Source organism: Pan paniscus, chromosome 13, assembly GCF_029289425.2.
Source record: "Pan paniscus chromosome 13, NHGRI_mPanPan1-v2.0_pri, whole genome shotgun sequence".
NCBI lineage: Eukaryota > Metazoa > Chordata > Mammalia > Primates > Hominidae > Pan > Pan paniscus.
Genome location: NC_073262.2, coordinates 130,116,439 through 130,139,034, shown reverse-complemented (window position 1 = coordinate 130,139,034; position 22,596 = coordinate 130,116,439). Strand labels below are relative to the sequence as shown.

At 37.2% G+C, this 22,596-nt stretch overlaps 1 protein-coding gene across 6 annotated transcripts in view; it reads right to left on the bottom strand.

The window, feature by feature from the left end:
• AGFG1 (ArfGAP with FG repeats 1) overlaps positions 1-22,596 on the bottom strand; it is an 88,812-nt gene that overhangs the window by 35,645 nt on the left and 30,571 nt on the right. For all 6 annotated transcript variants that reach the window (XM_034955305.3, XM_034955303.3, XM_034955304.3 and 3 more), the window contains exons 3-5: positions 5,454-5,569; positions 1,595-1,757; positions 603-756 (exon numbers count right to left, since the gene is read on the bottom strand). In XM_034955305.3, the coding sequence (XP_034811196.1) occupies positions 603-756; positions 1,595-1,757; positions 5,454-5,569 (433 nt within the window). The remainder of the gene's footprint in view (positions 1-602; positions 757-1,594; positions 1,758-5,453; positions 5,570-22,596) is intronic.

The following is a 22,596-nucleotide window of genomic DNA, read 5'->3' as shown; positions in this document are numbered from 1 at the left end:
TGATTCAAACAAACTGTATGTATGTATATATGCATGTATGTACATATGTACGTATGTATGTGTATGGAAAAATCTGAACTATAATGAACATTTGAATCCTAATGAATTATTATTACTACTATTATTTAGGGAATGATGCTACTAATGTGGTTATATTTAACAAAAAAAGTATGTTTTATAGATTGATATACACAATACTTAAGGATAAACTAATACTATGTCTAAAATTTGCTTCAAAATAATATGACAGTGAGTGGAATGACAAATGAAACAAGATTAGCCATGAGTGATTAGCACATAAACGTTAGAGTATCCAATTACTTTTGAATATTTTCAATTTCATAAATAAAAAATAGACATTACATCCTTTCCCCATTTTTCCACGGAAAGAGGTCATGCCAACCAACTGACATTAAATATAATCTCTTCTGTGATTAAAAAGCAACACAATTATATGGTTACATATTACAGCTCAACAGTTACAAGTGACAAAACATTTTCAACAAAAAATGTTTACTGATCCTCAAAGTGTGATAAAGAATTGATGTTTCTTGGTGTTTTATATGCATCCCCAGCAAAAGCTGTTGGGAAAAAACACTTACCTGCATGACTGTTGAAATGTGCAAAGTTAGCAAAATTGGCTGTAGCTGTTGACTGAGGAGCTGGAGCAGCAAAGATGTCTGAGCCGAGATCACTTAAAAGGTCAAATTGCTTCTTCTCCTGCTGCTGCCCTTGAGAACGACCTACAACTGGGGACTACAAACCACATATTAACTATAAAGATATTCCAGTCGGATCTGCAAAATCTTTATACAAAACTATCTGCAAACTTAAAACACACTTATACATACGAAGAGTTACAGTATGCTGAGTTAACCTTTCTCATTTTTCAGTCAATCTTTTGTGAAAACAGAGAAATTTATCTAAATGTCTTAGTATGTGTCATCAAAAAGGGCAGGATTTAATCCACAGTACTACGCCTCTGAACCATTCTTGTATAGGATAGAGGCTGCAATGTCACACAGTAACAGATCTGTCACAGCCCCATCAACTATAATAAAGTGTAGAAGACAAACTTTAGGTAGCAACTTATGAAAATATTCCATTTTGTTCATTTTTAAGAATAAGGTATAATGCAAAGTCCCTTGTGTTTCAATGATCAACATGCTTCACAATCACACATGTGGGAAAACTCTACTACTAAAGAAATCCCTTCCTAGAAAAATGTATCAAAGAGACTATACATTCTAACTCTGATGGTCACCATAGATTCATGTTTTACAAATTGTATAACACATGATATATACATGTATACACACACACACACATATATATAGCTATAGCAACATTCCTGTATAACTCACCTTTACAAAGTTGCAGAGAAGTCAAAGAAACTCATATTAGCAATAGCAAAAAGAACAAGTATATATACATTTCAACCACTTAACCAACAATTTCTTAATGTAAAACAAACCATTGGAACATAATGCTACTGGCATACAAGATTATGCTGCTGTCTTAAACAATTCTCAAATTCTTGATACTCAAGCCCTCTTTAAGTCGAAGTCCCTGCAAAGATTCAAAGACTACTCACCTGACTAGGTGTGCCCTTATTTAAGTGCAGTGTTGGTGCAGAATCCCCTAAAAGAGATTTCAGTGGTTTGACCTCAGGTGTGCTGCTTGTGCTACTGGCAGAGGACCCTGAAATAGATGCATGAACTGATGCCACGACTTTGGCTTGTTCTGGCGGGACATACCTAAAACATGTAAAAAACAGTTAACTAAAAAAAATGTAGGTAATTCTATATCAAAAAATGATAAGCTTAATTCTAACTTTGTACAAGATTGTTTCACCATTAATCTTATCTGAAAACCCTCTCACACAGAATAACTTTGCATATTTTTTTAAAAAGGAACGATAGCTTAAGACTACACCCATTAAATATTTGAAATACTCAGAGAAAGAGAAGACTAACCACAAAACTTGTTTCAATTACTTATTTATGGTTTTTCTAAGATATTAAGTACAATATAAGAAATAACTGCTTTTTTTAAACAGAGGACCTACAATTAATCATCACAATGAATAGTTCATACTATAATTTTAAAAATTATCTTAAGATCTAAATAACATTTGAAGAAAGATGAGGTAGGAAAACATTTGTAATATTACAGTTAACAGCCTAAAATATAAAGGCTTATTACATCTGTAAGAATAAGATCATCCCATTTTAAATGAACAAAAGAAGCAATTCACAGAAGACAGGAGACACAAAAATGAAAACACTTTTAACCTGACAAAAATGCAAATTAAGGTTTTATTCACCTATGAGCTAAGTGTGAACTTTACAATTTTTTATTGCTACCTACTAAAATATATAAATAGGTGTGCTTTGTGCACCAGAAGTGCCACTTCCAGAAACATCCTTAAGAATTGGTAAGTGTATACAGATGCATGTACACATGGATGTTAACCACAGTCCTCTCTTTATAATTTCACAAAAACTGGGAAACAAATCCAACATCTATCAAGGAAAAAAAATTCACGATAATACAATGCTCATAGCTACTCTGCTTTGACATGGAAAGAGGAAACTTCACAGGTCTTTCAGATTTGATTCCAGTCATATAAACACATGATTTATGTGAGGAGGCGAGTCAAGAAAGGAGAGGTAGCAAGGATATAATAATGTCCAAACATAGGCAATCCTGACCTCTAGGTGTGGGATTATGTGAGAGCTTTTGCTCTTTGTAATTCTGGGTTTTGTCCTACCCTCCTTCTTATTCCCCATATGAAGTAGGTGAGGAAAGAAGGAAAACCATGCTTAAGAGCACCTGTTCCAGAGACAAGAGTTCAAATCCCAGCTCTACCACTAAATGGCTGTGAAACCTTGGGCAAACTATTAATACTTCAACTCTTTGTGCTTCCATTTTTTTCATTTATAAAATGGAGAGGCAGAGTTGCCTAGGTTTAAACAAGTTAACATTTGTAATGCACTGAGAACAATTCCTGGTATACGTGTTAACTAAGTGTTCACTGTCACTAAACTACATAATAATCACAAACAACTGCTTTTAAGTAAATGGGAGAGATAAAAGATATATGAGAATGAATACAAGAAGTTATATTTTCCCATAATTTAGCATACTACTAATACAAATTCTTGAGTATAGCCAAGTCTTATCAAAGGATAAAATCAAATGATAGTTATTGGTTCAAAAGACTCACCTGGCAAAGTAATATGCTACCATATTTTTACTATCAACCCACCTTCTAGGATTTTCTTCTTTCCTGAACTTAAATTTTACTGGTGTATTTTAATCTATTTTCATACCTGATGTCTTCTAGTATAACACAGAAAGTGATTTTGAGAACTGGTCAAAAGAACAGTTTCAAAATCCCTTTGGATAACACCATCATCACTGTTTTAAGTATAGTTACAGTGAGTATTTTTAGGGATGCTGCATCTGGATAGTGCTTATTCCATGTTAGAAACCAATTTCACTGCTTGCTAGCTGTATGTTACAGGTGTGCAGCAGTCTGGATTAAAAACATACAGGTCCTGGCCCTCTTAATGATGGTCACCTGTCCCACCACTTGAAGTCTCTATTTGTATAACTCTTATTATCCTGTTTCTCAGGAAAGAAAAAAAATAACATAAACTGTAATTATTTGAGGTTTCTAGGTATTTGTGTTATAGTTTGAATGAATAATACACTACTGTTATAAATGTGGGGGTAAGGATCTATGATTTTAATTCTACCAACTGTTACTCACACTCACTTTTCTCTTGATAGCTAGAGCTGACCATAAACTAATCCCTAACCAAACTCACTTTCTTAATTGGTAAAAGTAACACGGCTGAGAAAACAAAACTAGGTTAGGGCTATGTAAGGAGAACAGTCTTTCCTACAGGGTAGAATGTCTAGGAAATTCAGAACCAAAATGATAAAAGGATAATTATACCTTTCATTTTAAAAGAATCATTTATGCTACCATATTTTTACTACCAACCCACCTTCTAGTATTTTCTTCTTTCCTGAACTTAAATTTTACTGGTGTATTTTAATCTATTTTCATACCTGATGTCTTCTAGTACAGCTGAATATAGCCCTGACTAATCTTGCCTTGCAAAAAGTAGTCTATTTTAGGCCGGGCACAGCGGCTCACAACTGTAACCCCAGCACTTTGGGAGGCTGAGGCAGGTGGATCACCTGAGGTCAGGAGTTCAAGACCAGCCTGGCCAACATGGCGAAACCCTGTCTCTACTAAAAATGCAAAAAATTAGCCAGGCGTGGTGGTGGGTGCCTGTAATCCCAGCTACTTGGGAGGCTGAGGCATGAGAATTGCTTGAACCCAGGAGGCGGGGGTTGCAGTGAGCCGAGATCGCACCATTGCACTCGAGCCTAGGTGACAAAAGCAAAACTCAGTCTCCAAAAAAAAAGAAAAAAAGTAGTCTATTTTGGAAAGTAGTAAGAATACAAATTTTGATAGAGCATGCAAGTCAGAGCTAATGTGCTCCTGAATGAAGGTAAAGACCTCTGCTGTAAACCACAACAAATGTTCCCTCAGGACCAAAACAGGCTCTGAACAGATTCTCTTGGGTTGAAACAGACTTCCTCAAGCAAACAAGAAGCTCGTTACTTCCCCATTATTTATTCCCTCTATTTTGACTCTCTGCCCCATCTTCTTAACCTCCCAAGATGAAAGTATCCACTATTCAATACTATTAAAGAAATAACCAAAAGTTCATAGTTAATGAGTCTTAGTAACTTAAATTGTGCTCATATAGCTAAAAATGAAGAACCCTCAGTAGCTGAACACTAGCTTTATAGATATAGTCCCTATTCCATAGGAAGGGGCTTACTAGCTATATGTACAACCTGTTGGAATTAATTTTTAAAAATTAACATCTGATAGATTTAGTTAGGGAAAAGTAAATGCTCCCTTCTTAACCAGAAAGTAAACTGATTTCTTAGGTCAAAAGAAAAAATATTTTGAGCAAAGGCTACAACAGACAATTAAGTAGATGGATTACTACACCAGAGCTTTAGCATAGTGCCTAGTACACAGAAGATGAAACTCAATAAATTAAAAAAAGATATGACTCAGTAAATACTTGCTAAATTAATGATTTTTAAGAACGGAGGCTTTGTAGGGCAAAACATATTTAAAGAAGCTAACAGAGATAGGGAATGATTAGAAGGAAGAATCCCTAACTTTCCTGGTAATTATTACAACAAAAAGCCGCTGCCAGGAACAGATGAGTTAAGATAAAGTAGAAGTAAAGGTTTTCAGAAACCAAACCAACAAAAAGCCAAGGGATAATGAATTATATACCTATCTAGTTCTCACTGTCTGTCTTTTATCCTTCATTGTGTCAGACTAACCTTACCCATAGTTAATATGTGATTTGGGGAGGCTTTATTCTACATACAAACTCATCACTCACCATCTTTTCTTTTCATACTTCTCTTGTAGAAACTCTTTCACTTTTTGTGGATCCCTGAAGTCTGGAATTGCTGAAGATCTATCATCAAATAATCCTAGCCAAATCTGTTTACAGACCTTTGGAAAGAATTAAAAAAAATATGTTAAATTCAATATCTTCACTTAATGAAATTTTAAGGGGATACTATGATTCTTTCAGAAAGCTAATCTACATAATAATTTTAATAATATGCTTTCAATGAGGATACTAATAAACAGAAAGGAACTAAATTTATTTTTAATATGTTGCAGTATGCAGTAAAATTTTAGCAACAAAATCATTAAAAAGGGGAAATGAAGAATGAAGTGGGATTTCAGAGGACCTGGGGTCTTTTCAGTCTTGGCATAATCATAAACTTCACCATTAGCAAAGTCATGTAACCTGCTCAGTTCCCTTACTCACAAAACAAAGGAACTGAACCAATGGCTATTTCACAGGCCCTTTAGCAAGTCTAAAAAACCAAAAAGAACAAACAAAAATGCTAGAATCATAAACACTTTAAAATTGTAACAATAAACACAAATATAAGGCAAACACACTATTAGCTTTATAGCTGTCTCCTATGCATTTTTGGTCCAATAGCTAAAAAATGAGAATCTGAGATATTTAACTTTCAGAAAAACCAAAAGAGAAATGAAATAAAATAGCACAAAAAGAACTATAAAGAGAAAAACTGATAAAGCAGACTTCATCAAAATAAAAAACTATTCTTCAAAAAACTTAAAAAATACAAAAATCAAGATACCAACTGATAAAAAGTATTTGTAAAATGTATAAGAACTTGAAACTGGAATATATAAAGAATTCCTACAACTCAATTATAAAAGACAGATAACCCAACACTTGTTTTGGTTTTTGTTTGTTTGAGAAAAGGTCTGTCTCTATCACCCAGGATGGAGTGCAGTGGTGCAATCTCAGCTTATTGCAACCTCTGCCTCCCAGGCTCAAGCCATCCTCCCACTTCAGCCTCCTGAGTAAGCTGGGACTACAGGAGTGCAGCACCACAGGTGGCTAATTTTTTGTATTTTTTGTAGAGATGGTGTTTCACCATGTTGCCCAGGCTGGTCTCAAACTCATGAGCTCAAGCGATCTGCCCACCTCAGCCTCCCAAAGTGCTGGGATTACAGGCGCGAGCCACCATGCCCAGCCAACACTTGTTTAAAGCGGGGGCAAAAGGTCTGAACAAACACTTCACCAAAGATATCAGCAGCCCACTATCATTAGTCATGCATAAAATGCAAATTAAAATGACACTGAGGCTGGGTGCAGGCGGATCACCTGAGGTCAGGAGTTCGGGACTAGACTGGCCAAAATGGTGAAACCCCATCTCTACTAAAAATACAAAAAAATTAGCCAGGCGTAGTGGTGCATGGCTGTAATCCCAGCTACTCAGGAGGCTGAGTCAGAAGAATGGCTTGAACCCAGGAAGGGGAGGTTGCAGTGAGCCGAGATCATCTCATTGCACTCCAGCCTGGGCGACAAGAGCAAAACTCTGTCTTTAAAAAAAAAAAAAAAAAAAAAAAAAAAGACACCGAGACTCCACAAGATAGACGTGCATATACTACTAGAAAAGCTGAAAACAAAGTGTGACCGCATCATGTGTTGGTAACAATGTGGAACAACCGGAATTCTTTAGAATGTAAAATGGTGTAAGCACTTTGGAAAACATTTGGCAGTTTCTCAAGAGTTAAACATAGACCTAGCATATGATGTAGCCATTCTACTTCTAGGTATTTATTCAAGAAAAATAAAAGCACTTTTCCACACTCAGACTGTACATAAATATTTATAGCAGCTTTACTGATAATAACCCCAAACAGGAAATCACCCAATTGTTCATAAACAAGTGAATAAATAAATGGGAGAATATCCAAAGAAGAACATTATTCAGCAATTAAAAGGAGAAAACCATTAATACAAGAAACATGAATAAACCTCAAGATTATGCTGAAAGAAACCTGTGCACCACCCCCCCACCAAAACGTATATACTGCATATTTCCATTCATTTAAATTTTTAATGTAAACCAGTCTAGAGCGATGAAAAGCAGATCAGTGGATTCATTACAAAGGGTTGCACAATGAAAATATATGCTATCTTGTTATTGTGGTAGTGGTTTCATGATACATACAAATGTCAAAACTCATCAAATTGTACACTTTACGTATGTACACGTTATCAGTTTAAATATCCAAGTTATCAACTATTCCTCAGCAAAATTATCAAAAACAAGTCCACGAGTTTCCAAAATACATTATTTTAAAGAATAAGCAATTACGACACTATGAAAAGAGCATAGTATCTGGTTTCAAAAACCCTGACAAGTATTTAAGAAATCAGGGAAGGAAAAGCGTACTTCTCAATCTTACCTGCTCACTGAACTGGGTATGGGAGAAATAAGAGAAAGGTTAGGAGAAAGGACTTGCCCTTCTCCTTTCCTATCATGTCCCCAAATCTGTTTCAAAACATTTCTTGTGGGTCGGGCGTGGTGGCTCACGCCTGTAATCCCAGCACTATGGGAGGCCAAGGCGGGCGGATCATGAGGTCAGGAGATCGAGACCATCATGGCCAACATGGTGAAACCCCACCTCTACTAAAAATACAGAAAAAACAAATAGCTGGGCATGGTGGCGCATGCCTGTAACCCCAGCTACTCCAGAGGCTGAAGCAGGAGAATCGCTTGAACCCGGGAGTCAGAGGTTGCAGTGAGCCGAGATCGCACCACTGCACTCCAGCCTGGCGACAGAGTGAGACTCCATGTCTGTCTGTCTATATATATATTTCTTGTGGTTCCTTCCTATTCCAGGCTCAGTACAGATACTATAAAGTCATTTAGGAAGTGACAGTTAAAACGAGTGAGAACTAGAGTAAGGCACAATCCATTATGAAAACATTTCACTGGCAACGCCTGAGAAGTACAGACATCCAGGAACATTAGTGCAACTTACTGCCAGAAATACTACAAACCTTTAAGAGACCCAGCTTGTCCAATATTTAGCCACTTAAAAAGAACTACATGGGACTCTCCTCAGGCAGAAACCTAACTAATGATTCTCCCAAAATGTAATTCTTTAAGATTTTTAAAGATTTATCAGTTACATTCATAAAGGGAGGCCTGGAAGTTTTTCATTCTTCTATTTTAAAACTTCCCAAATGAGAAAACAAGAGACAGGGTAGTTATTTACCCAAAGCCATGAAACTACTGACTGTATTTGATGGACACTTTACTATATTCCAAAACCTCTGCCACATACCACTTTTAAAACTAAAATCAATAAATGAATAAATAATAAGCATACAAATAAATAAATAAAATGAAGCAGATGGGCTAAGGGCAGACAGATCATAGAGCTGCCATCTTGGCACTCGTAACGCAAAGCAAAGATGGAGTGCTTGATGATAAACTATTTGACATAAGCAGCCTGCAGGATTCCCTCAAAATTGTTTACTAACTGCTGTGGTTCTGTTCCTGCTCTCTGGAAGGTCACACTGCTAGAGAAAAAAGTCATTAAAAATAGCTGCTTGAGTCCTCTACAAATTCAAACTGTCTCACTGTCAAAGTCCCTCAAAGTTATTAATCGGCTCTAATTTCCTATTATATTGCCCCACAGCAGCTATTTCCTATATTTATAGATCAAAATCCTAACCAATCTTGACACTCTTGGCAGTTGAATTCTTACTCAAGTGAAGTAACTCTCAATATGTGATTCCCAGTTCCGTAAATCAGCAAGCAACATCAGTGTCAACTAAGAACTTGTTGGAAATGCAAATTTTCAGGAGCCACCCAAGACATGTGAAATCAGTCCCTCTAGGTAGAACCCAGCAATCTGTTTTATCAAGTCCTCCAGGTTATTCTGAAGTGGGCTAAAGTTTGAAAACCAATGCTTTAGTAACATCTAGGCCAGCAGATGGAAACTTACTTTCTACCTGTAATTTTATTCATCTTTCCTTGCCTCTGTATCAGAACATCAGAGAGAGAGGGAAAGAGAGATTCAAACTATACATAGCTTTCAGCATCTCCCAAATTTAGCCAGTAAGCCTATTACGGGGTAAGATTCATTTAACACAGACAGTGTTTCAGTGACACACCTGGGAAAACATCAATCTCTAATTCCTTATGACCTACTCACAGTTTAGTCCCTGAAAGGTTGCCTTCTGCTCCCAACATTCTACTAACATTGCTATTTCAGGCATCTAGATTTGCTGATAGAGTATAAAGTCTCTTTTCTGCTTGTTTTGGTTTTTTATTAAAATAAACACCATCAACTGAAAAAAGGGGGTTTCAAGGTTGGGAAAAAAGGGAGAGAATGAACTGACTAGGAAGCACTGAAGACTTGTGGCCATCAATATATAAAGTGAAACTAGTCCGAAGGCTTTTTTTCTCCAGCTTTATCTGGCTATTTAGGTAAAAGTAGGTAGAATATTGGTTTAATCAAGCAGAATATGACAGAAGTTGGAAAAAGGTGATTATATTAACAGACCATGGAATCTAAGCTAAGAAAAATAAAGACATCAGGAGGAAGACGGATAACAAAGGGATTTAGTGAAATGAAGGAATAGAGATGCTGATGATTGTCCCAAAATTGTTGGCTCCAGTATTAGAGTAAGCCAGGAAGAGAGAATCAGTGGTGGTCAGAGAACTGGATGCTTGAAACTGAAATCTGGGAGGTGATACAGTTATCAATCAACAAAAGGTCTAAAGTAGTACGAAGGATCACTGGAGGTCAAGGAATTCAGAGGGCCATGCAGATATCTACGTGGATACTGGAACTGCCAAAATGATTAACACTAGTGAGAATAAAAACAGTACCTAAAATGAATGAGGGGGCTGAATACGATGGCTCACTCCTGTAATCCCAGCACTTTGCGAGGCCCAAATGGATGGATTGCTTGAGCCCAGGAATTCAAGACCAGCCTGGGCAACATGGCAAAATACAGTCTCTACAAAAAATACAAAAATTCACTGAGCATGGTGGTGCATGTGTAGTCCCAGCTACTCGGGAGGCTGAGGTGAGAGAATCACCTGAGCCTGGCAAGTAGAGGTTGCAGTCACCCTTGATCATACCACTCTACTCCATCCTGGGTGTCATACAGTGAGACCCTGTCTCTAAATAAATAAATAAATAAATACTGAATGAGGGAGACCGACTGGTATGACTGCAACAAGAAGATGCAGCAAGTGATAAAATCTATTGACATTGAAAGTGGGGGTGAGGGGCTAAAAACAGCACTGAGGAGCAAGAATGACACCTAAAACAAGGAATTATATGGAACAATGGAATTGGTTTTGATGGTCTCTTTTGGGGGAGGTGAATAATCAATTCTAATTGTAGAATAATGTGATGGTTATGGTAGTTAATGAGCTTGGACAAGGGAATCAGACTGCATGAGTTTGAATTCCAACTCTGTTTGCTGCTATTTGACTTGAGCAAGTTAACATTTATCTGTAAAATGCAAATAATAATATAACCTATTTCATAGGGAGGTTTAGAGTTAAGTAAATTAATATATGTTTTGTACTGGGAACACGTATATAAACTTTAAATAGTATTAGTTTGGCCAGGTGCAGCGGCTCACGTCTATAATCCCAGCACTTTGCGGGGTCAGGAGGTAAAGACCAGCCTGGACGAAATGGTGAAACCCCGTCTCTACTAAGAACACACACACAAAAATAAGCCGGGCATGGTGGCATGCACCTGTAATTCCAGCTACTCAGAAGGCTGAGGCAGGAGAATTGCTTGAGCCCGGGAGGCAGAAGGTGCAGTGAGCTGAGATCGTGCCACTGTACTCCAGCCTGGGTGACAGAGCAAGGCTGTCTCAAAAAACAAACAAAAAAAATTGTATTAGTTATATTACTTTTGGGCCTGGTCTCTTAAGTGGTTTGCAGTGATGGGCTATGGAGTGATGAAATAAGCAATGACTGGGAAGGGTGGTCTTACCAGGAAAATACAGGAAGCTGTAGATCTCCCTTCATTCCTGCTGCAGACACAATCATAGTGGTCTTGACAGAGCACTCTCCCTCCTCTGAACTTCTAGCATTTTGTAGCTCTCACAGGAAACTCATTGCAAACTGCCTAGTAGTAGAATCACGGAGCATGTGTCTCCTTTACTTTTGGATTCCCCATAATGCTTCAAATAATGGGCTGTGCCATATTAAGTGTTCAATAAACTGGCAATACTCAAAGCCAGATATTATGGAAGAACTAAAAATAAAATCACACCAGACAACAGAATTCATAAAATTGATAATTTTTTCCCTTAGTCCTAATCCACTCTATAATTGGAATCATAACAGACACTGACAGAATCTAAAACATGTTAAAGCATATTTTATCAGTCAGTTACTATAGAAATGGATGGCACAGTCAATTTGGATAATTTGAAGGAAGTTTAATAAGGAGACTGTTACGAAGCATAGGTGGGTTGTAAGGAAATCACAAGTGAGAGTGTTATATCCCAGGGTTAGTAACAGCAGGGCATACCACTACCCATTGGCAGTAAAGCAGGGGAAGAAAGAAAAATGTCAGCTGCCTGATAGGAACTGGAAACTTCAATGGAAGGATGCGGCCAGGCTACAGAAATCCCACAGGAAGAAGTCAGGAAAAGTAAAAATCCTAACCTCTCTCTCCTCCTTTCCTTCAATCAGCTGAAAATGTTCCCCACCAGCTGAACCCAACTAGAAAGCAGGGACAAGAAGCCCATTTGTATATCCAGACAGACCAGCTGCTTGGAGCCAGAGCAGGGAAAAGACTAGAGTGAGAAGTGCAGATAGCAGCTATCCAGCACAGCAGCCAACTCATGATAATAAATATATACAGGGCTAGCAATTTAACAAACTCAGTTATGAATACCAAAAATAGGAAACCTCCATACTCATTCCCAATTACTCATATATAAAAGGAAAGGTAAGAATCAGTGTTATATCAGTAATCCTTGAGGGGGACAGCAAATTGGAGTGGAAACTTGTTGAAATGGATATTCACCTTTATTTGGAGAAAACCTTATTTTCATAAAAAGGATAAAAAGAATAAACCACATGGCATGACTCTGCTTATAACCTCTATATAGAAAGATAAAAGAATAGGGAAAGGACAGAGGATCTGGAATTTAGAGAATCTTTTTTCACTAGGCCAATCTACATACATCCAACTAGATTTCATACTTTCTTTTTTGTCCTTTCTCTATTAGTAGAGATGGAGTAACCCTCTAGGTAATCCTGCCTCCTTTTGTATGTAAGATATAATCACAGCACTTAATAATTCTGCCCATAAAACACAGGAACAAATAACAGAATGGTTTAAAAACTGAAAATTTGATGAACAACTAATCAATATCCACTTTTTGGAAGCAGAAAAACTGAACAAAAATAAATATTAACAAACAGTAAATACCATTAGAAGCTCTCTAAACAGGTACCGTGGACCCATACAAAATTCTATTACCAACATATTATTTTGCCCTAAAAGGAATAAACGAGGGAGAAAAAGTCCATACTCAGAGAAATAATCTCAAATATATGCCATGACTCAAGTAAAATACTGGAAAAGCAAGTACATTATTAAGTACATTATTAACATTTCCTACACTGATCCAGCCTACATTACTTTGACTGTATTGCTAGACCACCAGCTGATTAGTATTTCTCACTGACACATATCTAAACAATACATAAACTGAATGATGACTGCACAAACAAAAACACTATCCACATGTGCTTTATACAAGAGAAACTGATGGTTTTGCATTTACATACATCTTTTTTAGGAACTTTACAGTATACTCTATCTTAACATTTGGTTTTATAAAATGTGCTAGCAAGAATTAGAACTTATGCAACTGAGTAACTAAAAATAGGCACACACAAGCTGTATGTGAGATCTCTGAGGCATAGTGCCTTTGTGAACCAGCCACATAAATGGACAGGTAAGGGAGTATCAGACTTAGGCGATATGAAATCCGACTTGTTTATTTTGTCCTAGGGTTTCTTTAAAAGTAATTTGTTTAAGCACAAACTACCTTATAACAGCTTCCTTAACGTAAAAATCAAATTCTTCATCACAGCCTATTAGGCTTAACAGAATGTGACCCCTGATTAGCCCTCCAAACTAATTTCTAAACTCTTTCCAGCCTACTGGCCTCCTCAGAAAGTCTTCCCTAACCACCCAATCCAAAGGGACAATAATCCCTCTACCAAATCGCAGATACGCACTCTCACATTATTTTCACTACCTTTATCTCATAATTTTTAAATGCTAATGTCATGAGGCAGGAACCTCCCCTCTGATTCAACACTATTTGTATGCTTGGTACCTGACACACAGTAAGCACTTAATACCTGGTGTATGAGTGAAAGCAACTTCCTTAATAGCCCTCAAATGTATGCACAATAGAAATTCTCTTTTTTCTTTTGTTCCATCTAAAATATACACGCTGACCTAGAACATTTAGTTCCCCAACTTATTTAGGTAGAAATAATAAATTCACTGATCCAAATTCTCACGTCATATATAGCCAGGGATCAGCAAACTGGGCTAAATCTGGGGCCTATGTGTGTAGATAAAGTTTTCTTAGAACACAGTCACACCCACTTGCTTACCTATTGTCTATGACTACTTTGAGCTACAACATCAGCATTAATTGCAACAAAGACCTTATGGCACCCATAAAGCCTAAAATATTTACTATCTGACTCTCACAGAAAAAGTGTGCCAACCCCTAACATACCTGCAACCATGGACTATGCTACCATCCCAGCATCCAAGACTAGTAACAATTTAAATAGGATAATAAAAACCTGTTTTAGAGGCATATCTAAACAATACATAAACTGAATGATGCCTGCACAAACAAAAACATATTAGAATGTGCACAGGGAATAACATAGAGAGATGGGCAAAAACTTTCCCCTGGAGGAAGAACTTCCCAACAGCAAGGACTATCTGAGAGCCAATTAATTATACATACTGATTCACTTGATAATATAGGAGAAAAAGTACCAGAATAAGTTTTGGTGAAAGATTAATAGGTATTTAACACTTGTTTTCTAAGTAACTACTAAGTACAAAGAAACAGAAATGATAAAACATTTGAAAAGGGATTAGGAAATCTCACAAAGGAAAAAAAAGAAGCAAATATTTAGAATACTAGAGAGAAATAAAATGCAATGGATAGTAAGAAAACTTACTTGCAAGTATCTGCGTTGTGAAGGAGAGCAACAACTCTAATTCAGACATCTACCATAAGGACTTAGAAAAGGGCAGCACACACAGCTCACATACCCATACCTTATTTCACTTAAGGTCTCTAACATCAGAACTGTGTTCTAGATAGGATGAAAAGAATCGAAACCCAGCTATATTAGCTTGGAGAAAAACAGATTTGCAGACAGCATACACCAAAGCACTCCACCAAAATAAAACAAATACTTCGTGGGAACCAGGAATGCAAACAGGAAACTATCTGGGACCTGGGCAGTCTGAGTGCCTATCTCCTAAGCCCCCTCTCGACTCACCCCTCCACCAAGACATAGTTTATCATTTTGCTTCTCATACTATGTCTTGTCTCCACTCTTGCTTCTCTAAGTACAACTTTTTGTTTGTTTACTTGTCAGCCTGCACAGAGCCCACTACATACAATTTTTCAGTTCAGATGACTCGTTGTTTTGAATACAGCCTCTGTGAACCTTAATTCAATTTCTGAAGAAACAGGACCTGATAAGTCACTAGCCCCAGGGTTAGGTGTCCATTCCTGGTACAATCAGGGGTGTGGATGTGTGTGCGTGTGCATGTGTGTGTGTGTATGTGTGGTGCTGTGTTTCGTGGTTTTCCTAGGGCAATAAGCCTTCTCTTCTTTCAGTAAGGAGCATGAGTACAGTAAGCACCCCTCCCTACCCCCCTCAACACACAGGTTATTTATGAATGAACTTTGTAAATTACAAAGAGCTTTATAAATTTAAGACTTATTATTAGTGAAGTCATAGTAGTTTCAAGGAAGATTATCATCTGCCCAACTGTCTCAAACTAAGATAACATAAGTAAATTACCCTGTATGGTATGGTGCCTGGCACAGAACAAGGGCTCTGCCTTTTAATTTTATTTACTCTGCCTTTCACGAGTTTCCTTGTTTTATCTAGTTAAATATATCAGTTTTTACTTTGTGACTTCTTCCATTGCTTTCAGTCTATAAAGTTCTTCTGCATTCAAATGCTAAATATGTAGTTGGCTATTTGGCTGTATTTTCTATAGTAATCACTCTTTGTGTTTTACTGTTACCCACCCTCACCATGTATACATCCTTAAACATTACAATTTAGTTCTGCTTGGTTTTTTAATTACAAAATAATTTATTTTACAGAAAAGTTGATAGTAGAAACACATCCCACATACCCTTTACCAAGTCTCCAACGGTAACATTTGCTTTATCATTCTCTTGAGAAAAATAATTTTTTTAATGAACCATTTAAATTGGTGACATAACAAGCCTTTTACCCCTAAATGTATATTTCCTAAAAATAAGTACGTTCTTTTACATAACCATAGCACAATTATCAAAATCAAGACATTAATATTTTATATTATCTGATCTAAAGATTAGTCAGTAATCTTAATAATGGCCTTTATAGCAAAAAGAAAAGGTTTTCCTTGTCCAGAATCCATCAACTGTCTTGTCTCTTTTAATGTGGAACATTCTTTACTCTGTCTTTCATGACTATGATATCTTTGAAGAGTACAGGCCAGCTGTTTGGTGGTATGTCTCTTCCTCTGGGCTTCCTCATGATTAAATTAAAGTTATGTATTTTGGGGAAGATACTATGTAAGTGACGTATCCTTCCCAGTGTATCATTATGAAGAAAGATACACAACATCAATTTGTCCCAGTACTGGTGTATACTTGGATTATTTGGTTAAAATGTATCTTTATCCATTTAAAGTCACTGTTTGTCCCCCTTGGGATTAATAAACATTTTGCAGGTAGATCTTTTGAGACTGTTTTCTACATGTTTATGGCTTCCTTTATGACTTACATTTTAATGCTAAAATTTTTCTGAAATTTTGGTGTATCATGTCAGGTAACATTCTAGTTAATTTTCCATTCATTGAATAACCAACTTCCACACTGAATGCTGAAATTCTTTTGTTTTACAAGATCATCCACATTTATAATATATGAAGGTTACAGTATATCTCAGGATCTAATCTACAGATCCGTGCCTATCCTTGCACTAGTTTCAGGTTGCTTTAATTATTGACTATTTACAAACAGTAAATAATTTTACAAATTATTCCCAACTAGTTTTACTTTTCTGTTCTTTTGGATGAGCTTTAGAATTATTTCCTAAAAAGAAAAAAAAAAAATCCCAACAGTGTTTCCATTCCAATTGTACTAAACTTACTTTGTGATGACTCTTAAAGCAAAGCATTCTCACTCCCAAAGATATTATGAATCTGATATGCAAGGTTTCAAGGAAAAATTAACCAAAGGTGTGTTCTTGCCTCCCTACCTCACATATAGACGTACACACAGAATAAGCTTTACATTTTTTACATTTTCCAGAATACACCTGGAACAAACAAGGAGTTGAGCAAGGGAGGAGCAGAAGAGGGCTAGCTTGTTTGGTCATATAACCTTCAGAAATGATTAAGAACTTTATATTTTGTCTTGATATGAAGTAAGAATTGTTTGTGGATTATCTGTGGTTTAAGGATATCATCAATACCGCCACCTCTTAAAACAAATACACTCATCCATTATTTAGTTCAATCTAGGACTCAATCATAGTGATCTATTTGTACTGACACTCTATTGTCTTGTTGTCCTGGTGACTGAAGGCATGCATTTGTGAGGCAGCTGACCGAGGTTTAGAATGTAGTCATTGGCCAAGGAACAGAGAGAATTAGCACAAATTCAAAACAAGCCCCTGAAGTAAACCATATTTGTACAATATTCTATGTAAATAAACCAAGAGGTGGGGAAGAAACAGTTTTCTTTCAACATTTCTGAATACATGGGTGGCTCACAGGTTAATTTAAAAAAAAAAAAAAAAGGAACATTCAGGCAAAGCTCTTCTAGGTAAAAACAAGATTTGCAGAAGTTTTAAATAGGTTTCAAAAACAGATTACCTCATTGAACAAAGGGGAAAATTTGGGCATCAGCAAGAATAACTGAGTGAAACATATCAAATAAATAAATTCGTAGTAATTTTAAAAAAACCTAATTGCTTGCTGTTGGAAATGTTATGAAACTATTTTGAAGAGTTCAATATTGAAGACCACAAATGATGGTGCACCATATCTACTGATATTTATAAATAGTTTTAATGTTCTTAAAAGAAGAATAAAACTATTGCATCTTAATGTAAATAACTTTTATTTATAAAAACAGCTTTTTCCAAAACAAAAAAATTAGTGAAAAGGCGCTTTTTTTTTTTTTTTTTTGAGACAGAGTCTCGCTCTGTCGTCCAGGCTGCAGTGCAGTGGCGCCATCTCAGCTCACTGCAAGCTCCGCCTCCCGGGTTCATGCCATTCTCCTGCCTCAGCCTCCCAAGCAGCTGGGACTACAGGCATGTGCCACCACGCCCAGCTAATTTGTTAGTATTTTTAGTAGAGACAGGATTTCACCATGTTAGCCAAGATGGTCTCGATCTCCTGACCTCGTGGATCCACCTGCCTCGGCCTCCCAAAAGTGCTGGGATTACTGTTGTAATTTTTGTAAACTTCATTAATGCCTTGTTAGGTAGGAGCCAGCTGATTTCTCATCTGCTTCTGCATTTTTATGTTATGTAGCTTCTGGAAAACTCTGTGTACCCATGAAAACAGGAGTAAAAAAACAGCAAACTGAGTCTCAGTATTATTAAACTTTTTTTTTTTAACTTTAAAGAACCTCTGAAAAGGTCCCAAGGATCCCTTACAAGTCCCAAACTGTACTTGGAAAACTACTGAGTTAGACTATCACCATTTTACAATTGCTAATTAGTGGATGTAGGCACTGAGCATTAGCTGCTAACATGACCAAAAATTAAAACTTTTAAACTGGTTTTTGATTAAAAAAACACCACACAACCTATGAAATAGTGGATCTTTCCCATTCCTGAAATTAAGCCTGAATCTTAAGAAACTACTACAGCCAACCACCGGTTTATAGGTAACTGGGAGAACAGAGGAACGTTGACACTACGTGGATGGCATTAGCAAAATCCAGAAGGTGGAATAAATGACTTGGTTAGCAGGAGGGCAGAGAATAAGAATGAGTGACTGGAGAGGAAACTTAGAGGATAAAAAAAGACTTAAAAGGGCGAGCAGTGTAGATTTCCACCAGTAGTGGCAAAAAGCCTCAGGTTAAAACCCCAACTCTCCAGCAGATAACAACTATAAACTCTGAACAAAGTCTATTAAGACACTAAAGAGCAACCACAAACAAGCTGAAGAGGAGAGAAACAGCACTAGGTATGTGCCTATGTGCTTTTTTTTTTTTTTTTTTTTTTAAGGATCATCACTTGAAAGCAGTCATGCAGGGCTGCTAAAACTCAAACAGAAATACACAAGCCTTAAAGCTTAAAGTACAAGAAGACAAGAGGTTCACCACAGCCATAGCAACTGGAAAGTGAGGGCTAAATCCCAGAAGAGAGATGGCCAGAGAAAGAAAATAGGTACCACAAAACTTGCATATTCACTTTTCCCAAGTCTCTGGCTCACTCCTGACCTATGTGTGCATGGGGCTGACTTCAAACAGTTCAATTAAAGAACTGAGCAGATTTCAGCTGGCACTCATCATGGGAGCAGCAGAATTTGCTAAAGTAAAAAACAAAACAATTAAAACCAATAGTTTATGAAGGAACAAAACAGAATACAGAGGCACTACATATACAAAGAAACAGGAAATTATGACCCATAATCAAAAGAAAAATCAAACAGCGACAGATTCTGCAATGATAAAGATTTTAGAATAAGCAGGCAATGACTTAAAATAGCTAGTATACTTATATTCAAAAACATATTACAGGCTGGGTGCAGTGGCTCATGCCTGTAATCCCAGCACTTTGGAAGGCCAAGGCAGGTGGATCACGAGATCAGGAGTTCAAGACCAGCCTGGCCAAGACAGTGAAACTGAAACCCTGTCTCTACTAAAAATACAAAAATTAGCCAGGCATGGTGGCGGGTGCCTGTAATCCCAGCTACTCGGGAGGCTGAGGCAGAGAATCACTTGAACCTGGGAGGCGGAAGTTGCACTGAGCCAAGATTGTGCCACTGCACTCCAGCCTGGACGACAGAATAAGACTCCGTCTCAAAAACAAACAAACAAAAAAACACAATAAAAAGACCATATTATATAAGAAAACATCCTTGCAATAAATAAAAATGAACAAAATCTGAGCAGAGAAATGGAAACTCTAGAAATAACAGAAAAAATATAAATGCTAGAGATGGAAAAGACAATATCTAAAGTTAAAAATTAGAGCTTAGAGATAACAGAAGAGTGAGTTTAGGATAAGAGAGAAATTGTCCAATCTGGAAAGTAAAAAGATGGAGGGAAAAAAATTAAGAGCCTCTGGAAACTGCAGAACAGTATCAAAATGCCTAACATCCATGCAATTGGAATCTCAGAAGGAGAGCTGAGAGAGAATGAGGCAGAAAAAATATTTGGAAGGAAAATGATAAAATTTTCCCAATTTGGTAAATGAAAAATGTACAGATTCAAGATCATCATCAACCACAAGTAGGATAAATACATACACATACACAAAGCATATCCAGGTGCATCACAGTCACATTCTGAAAACAGAAATAAAGTGTTTCACAACTACCCATCACTACAAAGAAAAAACAATATGAGATAAAGTAAATTTCAAAAAAGAGTATTATCAAACATAAAAAAGATATTACATAATGGTGGCATAATCAAGAAGACATAATAATTATATAACAGCACCAATAATAAAGTTTCAAAATACATGCAGCAAAAAATGATGTATTTATTACAGAAAAAAATATGTAAATCCACACCAGCTGTCCAATTCTATCTGCAGTTGCTTAACTAGATGAAATCAGTAACGTGGATCCACAACATCTAAACACCATCAATCACAGAGCTATAATTGTCATTTATAGAACACTACACCCAACAACTTCAGAAAACACACTCCTTTCAAGTACACACTGTACACTCACCAAGACAGAACACGTGCTGGACCATAAAGAGATCTCAATAAAAAGGAAAGCAGTGAAAATATATCAAAAATGTTCACTGATGATACAGAATTAACTCAGCAATCAATTACAGAAAAGGACCCAGGAAAACCTCAAATATGTAAAAATTAAACCACTACTTCTAAATAAATCAATGGGTCAAAGAAGGCCCACAAGGGCAATTAGAAAACATTTTGAACCGAATGATAAAATACATCAACATTTGTATAACACAGTTAAGTAGAGCTTAGAGGGAAAATGATCACTTTAAAATGTTAATAGTTGACAATATGAGTTTGAACTGTGCATGTCCGCTTAAACACAAATTTTTTCAATAAAAGTTACACCAAGTTGGCTGGGCACAGTGGCTCAAGCCCATAACCCCAGCACTCTGGGAGGCCAACACGGGCGGATCATTTGGGCCCAAAAGTTAGAGACCAGCCTGGGCAACATAGTGAAGCTCTATCTCTACTCAAAATACAAAAATGAGCCAGGCGTGGTGGTGTATGCCTGTGGTCCCAGGTGCTTGGGAGGCTGAGGTGGGAGAGTCACCTGAGCCCAGGAAGTCAAGGCTGCAGTAAGCCATGATCCAGCCACCGCCCTCCAGCCCGGGAGTGACGGAAGTTGAGACCCTATCTCAAAAAAAAAAAAAAAAAAATTTACACCAAGTGTCCCTGCCTCTTCCGCCTCCCCTCCACCTCTCCAGTCTGTTACCTCCAAGACAGCAAGACCAGTCCCTCCCTCCTCTTCCTCCTCCTCAGCCTACTGAACACAATCTACTTCCACTTAATAAACAGTAAATACATTTTCCCTTCTTTATTAATGTCTTAATAACATTATCTTTCCTCTAACTCTGTATTCAAAGAGCAAGCTGTAGAATCAATGACCTCAGGTCCCACCTTTAGTAAGCTAAAAATGAGGAAATAACCCAGAGTAAACAGAAGGAAATAATAAAAGTAAGAGCAAAGTAATTATAGATCCCATACACATTAAGAGAACAAGACTATTATGAATAACTTTATGTCAATAAATATGACAACTTAGATGAAATGAGCAAATTCCCTGAAAAGTACAATTTATCAAAACCAATATGACAAACAGATAATCTGCACTGTGGTCATTTTCACTCTCCACCACAGTGACACTCAGATCCCGGTGTGCCTTTCCAACTTCCCAAAGAGCCCAGTCATCTCAATTTGGGCAGCTGGTCAAAGGTGACTGAGTCATCAACTCCCAGATTCCACCACTTGGTGCCCAAAGCTGCCAACAGTGGAGGGAGAAATGAGGAAGGAAGGGAGAGAAAATCCAGCTTGGTCTCCATGTCTCACAACGGTAGCTCAATCAGGTAGACCATATAAAAACAGGCAACAGGCCAAATTTGGCCCACAGGCTTTAGTTGGTCAACCCCTGACCCAGAATATCTAACGCAATCTTTAAAAACAGAAAACTGAAGGATTTGTACTACCTGACTTCAAGATTTACTAGGAAAGCAGAGTAACCAAAAGACAGTGTTGTATGGCATAAGGGTTAACAAATACACAAATGACACTATATAATAGAGAGCATATAACCCGTAATTATACGGTCATTTTTTTTTTTTTTTTAATTGAGAAACAACTTCTCACTTTGTTGCCCAGGCTAGAATGCAGTGGTGCAATCACAGCTCACTGCAGCCTAAAACTTCCCCAAAGCTCAGGTGATCCCCCCACCTCAGCCTCCCAACTAGCTGGGAATACAGGTGCACACCACCATGCCAGGCTAACTTTTGTATTTTTTGTAGAGACAGAGTCTCACCATGTTGCCCAGGTTGGTCTTGAACTCCTGGGCTCAAGCCATCTGCCCACCTCTGCCTCCCAAAGTGCTAGGAATACAGACGTGAACCACCATGCCCTGCCTGGTCATTTCATTTTTGACAAAGACTC